This window comes from Marmota monax, unplaced genomic scaffold, assembly GCF_021218885.2.
Source record: "Marmota monax isolate L192 unplaced genomic scaffold, Marmota_monax_Labrador192_F-V1.1 WCK01_AAM20220418_F8-fsc00072, whole genome shotgun sequence".
NCBI classification, from domain to species: Eukaryota; Metazoa; Chordata; class Mammalia; order Rodentia; family Sciuridae; genus Marmota; species Marmota monax.
The window spans coordinates 3,734,013-3,746,743 of NW_026692356.1; the positions used below are offsets into that span (position 1 = coordinate 3,734,013).

Sequence of the window (12,731 nt, forward strand, 5' to 3'; positions counted from 1 at the left end):
ACTGTCCATAAAATAAATCATATTAGAAAACTAAATCCGAGTAGGTAAATATTTTTTAGAAATGAAAAAATCTTGAATTTTGCTGGGAATTTTTTTTTTTTTTTTAGTGGTGCTGGGGTTTGAACCCAGGGCCTTGTGCATGCAAGGCAAACACTCTACCAATTGAGCTATGTCTCTAGCCCCAGGAAATGTTTTTTTTTTTTGTTGTTGTTGTTCCAGTGTTTGTTCTTTCCAGTATTGAGCCTACATTTGTACACTAGTCCTGTCCAATAGAAATTTTCATCATGCTAGAAATATTCTATATCTGCACTGTCCTATGTTGTAGTCACTAATTGTGTGAAATTGAGCATTTGAAATATGGCTGGTGACTGTCTGAAGTTCAAGTTTTATTTAATTTTAACTAATTTACACTTAAGTAGCCACATGTGGCCAGTTCAGTGATTTTCAGCTAGTGGTGATTTTGCCCTCAGGGACATTTAATACCTGTATTCACAATTAATTGAGACACTGTTTTGGAGTGGATAATGATTGAATCTGGGTAATTGGTACAGTGAAGTTCTTTTATACTGTGCTGTCACTTTTATGTTTGAATTTTTCTCTAAGTAAAAAGTTTTAAAAATAATTGGAAATAGGCATAACTAATAATAATAGACTGTGAAATGAGACCAGTGTGTTTATTATCACAGATACTAGTCATTTTGCATGCTTTTATTTAATCTCACAATTACCAACCTTCATTAATATGTTTTGTTTAAAAAGTAGCATCACATCACTAAATAAAATTCATTGTATTTGTAGTACTCACTTTCTTCTCTTACAGATTGTCCTGGGTCACATAATGCCAGCTGAGCGTAAAAAATCAGCAAGTATGGAAGAAAAAGAATCTTTATTAAACAACAAGGAAAAAGACTGCAGTGAAAGACGGCCAGTGTGCAGCAAGGAGAAACCAAAAGATGATCTCAAGATCACTGCCAAGAAGGAGGTCAGTAAGGTCCCTGAAGACAAAAAGAAGAAACTGGAAGAAGATAAGAGAAAAAAGGAAGACAAGGAACGCAAGAAAAAAGAGGAGGAAAAGGTGAAGGCAGAGGAAGAATTGAAAAAAAAAGAGGAAGAAGAAAAAAAGAGACATGAAGAGGAAGAGAGAAAAAAGCAAGAAGAGCAGGCAAAACGTCAGCAAGAAGAAGAAGCTGCTCAACTGAAGTAAGAAATTTTAATCATTGATATGATGGAATGGGAAGATTGGATTATTTTGGAGAAAAATGATTATTTGAAATAAAACTGACTAGGTGCACCTCTTTGAGGTTTATGAGTATCTTAAATTGTTCTCTTAGTTCCACCCTTGATTAAGGAGGTCCTTTAATTATTTAGTTTAAGTAATAGTAGTCATCTTTAATAGTTTACGAGGTCTGTGGTAATCTGGATTGTTTTTTTTTTTTCTTAAACTTTCTTTTCATAGTATGATAATACTCTTATTATCAGCTACACTTTTTGCCAAAGTTTTTTTAGTATCTCTTTTTCATGAAGTTTAGGTGTGGTAGGCAGTAGTAATGACCACATTTTGCAGTATTTGCAACCCTGAGAGTTAAATGCTTATTATTTTAATTTTCTTTTTAAAAATAATAAATTCATGTTCTTTTTGGGGGGGTGGGGGTACCAGGGATTGAACTCAGGGGCACTAGACCACTGAGCCAAATTCCTAGCCCTCATATTCAGTTTTACAATAACATTTTCTCCCTTTCTTATTAAAAGACTTTAAAAACAAAACACTACTTTTTATTGGGGAAATTTCAAATATTTGGAAGCAGAATGGCATAATGAACCAGCCTCTCTATCTACCCAGCATCAACAATTGCCCAATTTTCCTCATGGAATAATTTTAAGTATCATTATTTTACTTGTAAAGAATTCTTTATGAAAAAAAGAATTATCTAATTCAAATACATAATAAAGAATTATCTAATTCAAATACATAATACATTATTAAGATGTACTTACATTGCTAAGCTTTTGTTTGGCTAGGAACTTTCCAAAAAATACTCAAATGTTCACGTTCCCAGTGGTGGACACATCCTCTATGTTAACATATTAGAGCTTTTTGGTGGAAAAATCATAGAATTATAGAGTAAGTCGGGAATGATTGTCTAAAAAAGATGAGATAAAATTTTTTTGTGGGGCTGGGGATGTGGCTCAAGCGGTAGCGCGCTTGCCTGGCATGCGTGCGGCCCGGGTTCGATCCTCAGCACCACATACAAACAAAGATGTTGTGTCCGCCGAAAAACTAAAGAATAAATATTAAAAAAAAAAAAAATAAAAAAAAAATAAAATTTTTTTGTAAATTTATGTATATATATTTTTTAAAGGGAATATTATGCTCCAAACATTTTGATTTTATTTATTTGTTTTTATGTGTTGCTGAGGATTGAACCCAGTGCCTCACACATACTAGACAAGTGCTCTACCACTGAGCCGTTACAACCCCAGGCCTCGCAGACTCTTTTTTTTTTTTAATGTTTTTATTTATTTATTTATTTATTTTTTAGGTGTGGATGGACACAACTCAATGCCTTTATTTTTATGTGGTACTGTGGTGCTGAGGATCGAACCCAGGTCCTGCCCGTGTTAGGCGAGCGCTCTATTGCTGAGCCACAATCCCAGCCCCCTCACAGACTCTTAAAGTCAGATTATTATTCTCCTCTCAACCCTGCTCAGATTACTGCAATCTAAGCTGGTTTCATCTCTTCAGTGGAAAAATGGATGTATCTTAAGTTTTTAGAATAAGTTGAGTTTATTCACTTTCTATTAAAGGACTTTTAACTGATAGTTTTCGTTCCTTTCCACATTTTTTAAATTATGCTTGAATTTTTAGCAAGTGCTTTCTTGAAAGTTTCATTAATGCTCAGTATGGAAAAAAGTATCTAGTATTTCAAATCAGTTTTTTGTGCTGGAGTAGAGCACTTGTCCTAGCTTTTGAGAGACTCCGGATTCAATTGTTAGTACCTCAAAAAAAAAAAATTTTTTTTTTCTCACAAAACATTTTAAATAAATTTTCTTAAAATGCTTAATCCCCCCCCCCCCATATTGGGGGGCCTCATGCATTCCAGGCAAGCACTCTTATCACTAAACTACTTGCCTAGCCCTACAATTATTATTTGTTGAAATATTTTTTGTGGATGGTTTTTTCTGTATTTACCCCATGCCTTTGCTTGCTTTACATTTTACATCCTTCTTGAGCATATTTTATTTTCATATGGGCAGAATGATTTTTAATTTTGTTTTTGTTGTTTTTTTGAAGTGCTGGGGATTGAACCCAGGATCTTGCGCGCATTAGTAAGCACGCCACCATAGTCCCACCACAACCCACATTTTTAAATTTTGATCTAGTTGTTTTCAATCCTTTGCTGTACTCACATGCAGTATTAATCAGCATATTGAGCTCTCATTGTGTTAAGTCATTAATAAAATGTCTTAAAAAGTAATGAAAAGTCAATTTGGTTTTTGATCCCCTTGGATTCTGATACACACATGATTATTTTTTCATTGGCATTTATTCTTATGGGATTTATCAAGGATGCTTTGAAATATATATTTACTTATGTTTTTGCTTTTTACATAGAGAAAAAGAAGAATCCCTTCAGCTTCATCAGGAGGCTTGGGAACGGCATCAATTAAGAAAGGAACTCCGCAGCAAAAACCAAAATGCTCCAGACAACCGACCAGAGGAAAATTTCTTTAGCCGCCTAGACTCGAGTTTGAAGAAAAATACTGCTTTTGTCAAGAAACTAAAAACTATTACAGAACAACAGAGAGACTCCTTGTCCCATGATTTTAATGGCCTAAATTTAAGCAAATACATTGCAGAAGCTGTAGCTTCCATTGTGGAAGCCAAACTAAAAATCTCTGATGTGAACTGTGCTGTGCACCTGTGTTCTCTGTTTCACCAGCGTTATGCCGACTTTGCCCCCTCACTTCTTCAGGTCTGGAAAAAACACTTTGAAGCAAGGAAAGAGGAGAAAACACCTAACATTACCAAGCTGAGGACTGATTTGCGTTTCATAGCAGAACTGACGATTGTTGGGATTTTCACTGACAAGGAAGGTCTTTCCTTAATCTATGAACAGCTAAAAAATATTATTAATGCTGATCGAGAATCCCACACTCATGTTTCTGTGGTGATTAGTTTCTGTCGCCATTGTGGAGATGATATTGCTGGACTTGTACCAAGGAGAGTAAAGAGTGCTGCAGAGAAGTTTAGTTTGAGTTTTCCTCCTAGTGAGATAATTAGTCCAGAGAAACAACAGCCTTTCCAGAATCTTTTAAAAGAGTACTTTACATCTTTGACCAAACACCTGAAAAGGGACCACAGGGAGCTCCAGAATACTGAGAGACAAAACAGGTGATTTTCAAATGTTTCTCAGAATTGAGAATTTATTTTGGAGCTCATACTTAAAAATGTTTAAAGTCTTCATGCTACTGAAAGAACTTATGGAAAAGGGCTGCTTACAGGTGATTTTTTAACATTCCAGGAAAATTTCCAAGTATAACAGTCTAAATACTCATGTTTAAATCAAATAGATTTTGTTTCTGATTTTAAAAGAAATCTGGCACGTAGATGGTAATTTTTGCTTTGTGGATGTTTTATTCCTGCAATTTTAAAGTTTCCTTAATATTGAGTAAATTTTCTTTTCTGTCACTTTAACTTCCCTGTTACTATTTTTTTATGATTTGATGTTCTCTCTCTATAACTGGTTTGCTTTCATTGTTTTGTACTTAAAGTTGATAATGTCACTGCTGCTACTTGCTCTTTTTAAGAAATGAGTCACTCATTAGCAGTGGTATTTCAGAACAGAATTTTGAGAAATAGTGCATAAAATTACCTGTGAGAAATTTTCTTTGCAACTATAAAATGCTTTTATAGAAGGCTTCTTGGGGCACATCCATTTGAAATTCTAAAGGAATAGTGTGCTGTGGCTGTGGTAAATTGATGAAGAGACCTGACTAGGGCTAACTTTGATTTATACAAGATATTTGTAGACTCAGTTGAAAATGCAAGGAGGAGTCACCAAGCTAGAGGTTGATATAGTTTGTGGACATTGAATCAACTTTTATGAAGGAGGGGTGAGTGGTTGCAGAAAGGAGGTAACAGCAATATATTTTTGCTGAATATAACTAGTTAAATTGCATGGTTGAGAACCTGGAATTACTATGTATCAGAAATTAGTATGGGGGGAGAAGAGTACCTTTCTGTTCCCAAAAGCATGCAGTGGAGAATAGGACTGTCAGTAATTACTACTAGAAGATGATTGACTTAGCCAGAAGAGAACACAGTAACTATATGCCAGTAGAGGTATAGTTATGACAGGGTCATGTAGATGCAGAAATTATGTGGTTAAAGCTGGTGGCTAAATGTCAATGAGAATTTAAGATAAAAATGTTGTTATCAATGATTCTTCAAAAAAAAAAAAAAAAGGCCATATGTGTGGTAATAGATGCTTATAGTTCCGGCTACTCGGGGCTGAGAGGTTCACTTGAACCCATCAGTTTGAGGACTGCCTGGGCAACATAGCAAGTCCTTCATTGGGCACAGTGGTGCATGCCTGTCGTCCCAGTGGCTTGGGAGGCTGAAGCAGGAGGATCGTGAGTTCAAAGCCAGCCTCAGCAAAAAGCAAGGCAATAAGCAACTAAGTGAGACCCTGTCTCTAAATACGAAATAGGGCTGGGATGTCGCTCAGTGGCTGAGTGCCCCTGAGTTCAATCCCCAGTATCCCCCACCAAAAGAAGAATTTCTATTCTTGACTTGTATTTTGGAATTTTAATAGTTCTCACATATTTAAAGTTTCTTAATTGTGAGTTCCATAATTTGTCATCTTCATAGTCTTTTCCCATACTTTTAATTTTATTTATTTATTTAAAATTTTTTTTTAATATTTATTTTCTAGGTGTAGATGGACACAACACAATACCTTTATTTTTATGAGGTGCTGAGAATCGAACCCAGGCCCTGCCCATGCTAGGCGAATACTCTACCACTGAGCCACAATCCCAGTCCTTTTCCCATACTTTTTTTTTTTTTTTAATTTTTTAATATTTATTTTTTTAGTATTTGGCGGACACAACATCTTTGTTTGTATGTGGTGCTGAGGATCGAACCCCGGCCGCAGGCATGCCAGGCGAGCGCGCTACCACTTGAACCACATCCGCAGCCCCCATTTTTCCCATACTTTTTAAAAAAATGTTTATTTTTTTAATTTTAGGTGGACACAATGTTTTTAGTTTATGTGGTGCTGAGGATTGAACCCAGTGCCTCATGCACTGGCGAGTGCTCTACCTCTGAGCCATAACCCTGGCCTCCTTTCCCATACTTTCTATTTAATATATTCACAACTCTTTACTTTGTCAGTATGCTAATAAGTAATTAGTTTTATTGGCTACTTTAAGGGTGTTTGTATATTTATTTTTGGTCTCACAGAATCTTAGAGAAAGTCTACAGTGAATTAATCTAGTCACCTCTCCAATTCAGAAATATACTTTACAGATTCATAATGGATCTTATCTAACATTGTTATTCCTCTTAATACCTCCCAAAGGAGCTCAGTGTTCTCTGAACCATTCCAGTGTTGAACACATGTATTTGTTTTGAATTCTTTGTTATATCAAGCTGAAATTGAACTCCCCGTAAAATGATTCATTTTAATTTAGGTTTCTTTTTCTTTTTTCTTCCTGGTACAAGTAGAATAAAGCTACTTAAAGTGGGAGTCATGAACTTTTTTACTTGTTCACAATGAATTAAGTATAAGATACTGAGTCAATATTTAGAAGTATTAAAATAATTTTCTATTGCCCTGATATTCTTTCTGTATTTTATGAAAATATCTATAATGATTGGGGGGAAATCAGTCCTTTACCACAGATGTTTGAGAAGCACTCCTGTGTGACATGTATCTTCTTTTATTCCCATACATTACCTTAGATATTTGTAGACTGCCAGCATGTTTTCCATATTAAATACCCTCAGTTCTTGAGTTTGTTCCAGGACTTCCAGGTACTCCACTATCTTTAGGACATTTGTTTTTGATGCATTCTTTTCTGTGATCTAAAACTGCTTTGGCTTTTATAATATCCTTTTCATTCTTTTCACTTTTCATTAGGCTTATTTTCACTGCTATCAAGCTATTTCTTCATCTTGAACTAATACTTTTTTAACCTGAAGTATGTACTTTTGTAATTTAAACCTTTAAAGATGCTTTTGGCATACTACTGTAACCTAAAGATAATTTTGAATATTGATTTTTAGTTAAGTACGTAGATAAATATATGAGAACCTATCTGCTCACTTTAAGCTTTGACAAGCATATCTTCTGTTTATTTATTATTCAAATTGTTGATAAACAACTTTGGCTTTCTTTGGAAATTTTTATTCATTTGGATACAGAACTATTAATTTATGTTTATTAGAGAAGATTACTTGCCTAGTATAGATTGACATTATCCTTGTGGAAGCCATTTGCCATGGGAGACTTTGTTCACTTACAGACACAATAATTTGGGGGATGTGAGAATCTTAATCATAGAAAACAGTTGGCATATGGCTTTATAAATTACTCATGCCATAGGGTAGCTTCACTCCAAGCATCATCTATAGTGTGGATGCAGATACCTGACTGAGCAAAAAAGTGCTGAGGAATGGATTAATGCCCAATCCCTGCTTGACCCAATGTTAGTTTTTTCCCTTTTAAGGAAACATTAAAGTATACTGATAAAATAATCAGTTTCTAAAAGATTGTCCTTTCCAGCCAGGTGTGGTAGCACACCTCTCTAAACCTTAGCTACTTGGGAGGCTAAGACAGGAGGAGTGCAAGTTCAAGGCCAGCATGGACAACTTAGTGATACCCTGTCTGAAAAAAATAAAATAAAAAGAACTGGGCATGTAACTCAGTAATAGAAGGCACCTGGGTTCCTTTCCCAGTACTAGGGAAAAAAATATAGTTTCTTCTTCCCAATTATTATCTAGTAGGTGTTTTCATGGGAATAAGTCACTGTCAGTAGTTTTCCCAGTGGGGTTTCTTTTGGGTCTGATAATGCTAGAAAACCAAGTACCAAGCTAGCTCATACTTAAGACTCATGTAGTTAAATTTCTTTAAGCCTTTATTCATTATTTTTAAAAACAGTCAAACACGGAATTATTTTCAGTCTAGGACTCATAAGTACTCTCATCTATTTTAATGTAACTTGGGAGATAGCGGATAAAAAAAAGATAACTTCTTTTATTAGAAGTCATGATACAGTAAAGTTTGTACTTAAAAATTTATTCAACCAAAATTTTTTTTTTTTTTTGTACTGGGAATTGAACCCAGGGGTACTTAACCACTGAGCCACACCCCCAGACCTTTTTTATATTTTATTTATAGATGGGATCTTACTGAGTTGCTTAGGGCCTTTCTAAGTTGCTAAGGCTGGCTTTGAACTTAAGATCCTCCTGCCTTAGCGTTTCGAGCCACTGGGATTACAGGCATGGGCCACTGTATCCGGCTTCAACCATTTTTTAAACAGACAAGTAAAATCTCTGGTTCTTTCTTAAAGACATCAGAGTGAATGAGCAAAAGAAGTGATTAAATGAGTCATATTGAGCCTTCTAACTTATATTTGGACCTATTTCATAGTTAATGGTAGCAAGTAGTTTTCATATGTACTTACGTAGCAGGTAGTTTCTTAGTACCTAAGAAAATTTGCAGTTTTAAGCAAACAATATGGTTGACCTTGGGTAATTTTTTTTCTTTCTTTTTTTTTTTAAATATCAACCCTTCCATTCTTTTTAGTTGTAGATGGACATAATATCTTTATTTGTATTTACTTACTTATTTATTTATTTTATGTGGTGCTGAGGATTAAACCCAGGGCCTCACGCTTGCAAGGCAAGTGCTCTAGCCCTGAGCTACAACTCTAGTCCTGGGTTGGGTAAATTCTAATAAATTTGAATCTATAAATGTTTTTATACACACTTGGTTAAGTGATTTGGGGAGTTATAATTAATATTCATACATTTTAAATTATCATCTAGTAATATTTGCCAATTTGGAGTAAATAGCTTTTTAGAAGTATTGCCTTTTGTTATATTCAGTTCTTAACTTTTCTTTCAAGTGAATTATATCTATCCTTGTAGTAGGTTGTTTGATCAGTGGTAGTGTTTAAGCATTGTTAAGTATGACCTCACTGTAGTTTAGACTTAAGGAAGTTCTAAATATTTAAGAGCTCTAAAATTGTTATCTCTTGTTTTATATTCTACTAATTTTGATTAAATGACTTTAATATAGTAGTTGTTTGATAAACACTCAAATGGGTACAGTTAGGCTTTACTATATATTCATCTTTTCAAAAGATAATGCATCCATAATCAAATTAATTCTAAAATGAGGTCAGAAGAAAATTTGATAATTCTAGAGCAAATTTTTATGACAGTTTGACAGAATACAGGAGGACATAAAAAGTAAAACCCAGTGGTTTTTCTTGAGTCTCCTTCATGATAATTTTTTCAAGATTTTGGCCATGTTATTTTGTATGATCGCACAAGGGCAAAGTTAAAAAAGATGTTCTGTATTCTTGCTGAGATTTTTTTTCTTTATTAATTTGGCTAATGGAAGAAAGTCTTACCTTCCCTACAGTGTGCTTTAGCAGGGTTTTTCCCCCCTTCTGAAAACACCATTTTAATTTAATATAATGTATGACCTGTATGATCTTAATTGATCTTCACATTACTCCTAAAAGAACACCTTTATTTTGAAGGTAATAGATTGAGGGATTTAAGGAGTTGCCCAGTGTAACAAAGATCAGGTTCTTTGCTTCAGTGCTATACTTTTCACAATTACATAGTGCCCATTATTATCTGTATTTAGTACTTTTTCTTCTTTTTAAAATGTCTCCAGTGTTAGCCACTCTGTAGTTACCAAGTTAATGTAAATGACGAACCTGAAAGAGACCATAAAGCACCTTAAACTGGGTAGGGTTGCTTTGACATATGCATTTGAGAGACATAATTTCAGCGTATAGTAGATAATTTTAGCTTGAGGGTCAGCCTAGTCCAGTATTAAAGAGCGTGGATTCTGGAGCCAGAATTAGACCTTTTACTCATTCATTCTATAATCTTGGGCAAGTTACCTAACCACATCTCTGTGCTTTAATTTTCCCATCTGTAAAATGGGGCTAACAATAGTATTCTACCTCTGAGATAGATGTGAATTATGTAATGAATTCTTAGCTTTAAAAAGCACTTATAAACAGTATCTGGCACATGTTAAGTGTTGAGTAAATATTAGCTGTTATGAATATGTTCCATGCTTAATCTTTCTAAAAACTCTTGATTGAGAATTTCTCATCTTTTTATCATTTTGAGAATTTGAACATTAAACTTATTAAATCTTTTTTTTTTTTTTTTTTTTTAGTGCTGGGGATTGAACCCAGGGCCTTGTGCATGCAAAGCAAGTACTCTACCAACTGAACTATATCCCCATCCCTAAACATTATTAAGTCTTAATAGCTTTTTTTAAAAAAATCATTATTATGATTTTAGTTGTAGATGTACAGGATGCCTTTATTTTATTTGTTCATTTTCATGTGGCGCTAAGGATTGAACCCAGTGCCCATGAATGCTAGGCAAGCGGTCTGCTGCTGAGCTACAGTCCCATCCCCCTTAATAGCTTTTTTAAAAACTGATTTTTCAAGAAAATACAAAGCAACAAAATAACCGATACAAAATTTAAAACTAACAAAGTAACTAAAGATGAAAAAATGGAAAGAAAAAATGTCTCTTAATACAAGGCATTAATAGTTTTCTGGTTTATGAGATCAAATGCTTAATTCAAGAATGGACTATTTGATATTTTCTGTCAGTGTTACAATATTAAATGAGTAGTATTGAAAGTGCTTCACAGGGGCTGGGGTTATAGCTCAGCGGTAGAACGCTTGCCTCGCACTTATGAGGTACTGGGTTTGATCTTCAGCACCACAGAAAAAAATAAATAAAATAAATAAAGATTGTGTCCATCTTTTTAAAAAAAATCTTAAAAAACAAAAAGTGCTTCACAAACCTAAGATTGATACACCATATGCTCTCAGACAGTGATGGCTCATATAAAGTTGGGTAAAGGTGATCTACTTTTTAAAATATTTTTATTTTAATGAGTAAGACTTAAAATGTTTTTTTTTAATTGTTTGCTTTTCACATCTGTAAAAGTGGATCAGTACATCCCTATTGTACAATAATTTGAGAAGGAATGAAGTAGATCATAAACATTTTACAGTGACACTAAATTGATTAATTCCTGTCATGACGGGTTGGCATACTATGGCTGGTAGGCCAGCTTAGTCCCATGATTAGTTTTTGTACCTTTTTAAATGGTTGAAAAACATCAAAAGTAGAATGATACTTTTTGAAACATGAAAATTATATGAAATTCAAATTTCAGTGTTCATAAATAAAGTTGTATTGTAATGTAGTCATACATTGTTTACATACTGTTTGTGACTGCTTTTGTACTATCATAGCAGGATTGAGTAGTTTCCACAAAAACCCTGTGGTCTGTAAAACCTAAAAATATTTACTCTCTGGCTTAAAATGTTCACTGTTTATAGAAAAGGTTTACTGACTTCTGATCTATGACATTTTCAAAAGAATGGTTTTAGTTCAACTTTATGTAATAAATATTTCAAAAAGATAGTAATTAAAATGATTCATGATGAATTGTTTTTAGCTTACTTGTATTTTCAGCATTATATTCCCATGGAAATTTTAGTGAGAGATGGTGGTTGTAGCTCAATGGTAGACCATTTGCCTAGCATGCCTTGGAGAACACAGGTTTAATCCCCAGCACTGTAAAAAAAAAAAAAATTAAATATTTTTTAAGTTTTTTTCTTTCTTTCTTTCTTTCTTTTTTTTTTTTTTTTTAATAACACTAATATAAAGAAGAGGATCTCTTTGTTCAAATGTGTTGTGAAGTTTAGTTCACAGAGGTGCTTTCTTTTCTTTTTCTTTTTTCTTTTTGGCAGTGTGGGGATTGATCCCAGGGCCTTGCGCCTCGTCACAGAGATTTTCTAAAAACATTTATTTTCTCTTCCGTTTTCATAGAGTTACAAAAAATTGACATATACAGTACATAAGTTATAAATGTTTCATTTTAATTTCATTAGAATTTCTAAGTGATTCTAGTGTTTTTGAATGTTCAAGTACCTGTTATATGTTGTTTGTCTACTTTAAGTCTTCTATTTCGTCTTATTACATACTGTGGATTTAGTCAGATGTTTATGAAATGGTCAAGGAAAACATGAATAAAATTTGTTGTATCTTGTCCTGCTTACTAAGTACTTTGTTTAAGATGGGTTAGAAGACAAACCAACCAAATCTAAACTTTTTCATTGAGAATTGTTCTTATAATAATAATCTTCTCTTTAGGTGGTTAGGTAGATTAGTGCTGTTAAAAGAATTTGATCATGGAATTGAGAGTAGGAGAAGGACAAGGTCTATTTTTGAAGCTTTTAAGTTTTAGTTTGATTTCAGTAGACTGGAAAGGAACTGTAGCATAGACACAGAGAATCATTATTGAATTAAGTCACTTTTAACTGACCAGGTTCAGAGTATCAGGCAAGTAGTTGAATGAGAAGTTGGACTGTTCATTTTCTGTTCTCGATATTCATCACTTTGATACTGTTTATGTATCAGAAATCCTTAGTATTGTTTATCTTAA

At 33.8% G+C, this 12,731-nt stretch overlaps 1 protein-coding gene across 6 annotated transcripts in view; it reads left to right on the forward strand.

The window, feature by feature from the left end:
• Positions 1–12,731, forward strand: part of Upf2 (UPF2 regulator of nonsense mediated mRNA decay) — a 113,643-nt gene that overhangs the window by 4,279 nt on the left and 96,633 nt on the right. For all 6 annotated transcript variants that reach the window (XM_046442323.2, XM_046442325.2, XM_046442329.2 and 3 more), the window contains 2 exons: positions 821–1,200; positions 3,614–4,393. In XM_046442323.2, coding sequence (XP_046298279.1) covers positions 821–1,200; positions 3,614–4,393 — 1,160 coding nt within the window. The remainder of the gene's footprint in view (positions 1–820; positions 1,201–3,613; positions 4,394–12,731) is intronic.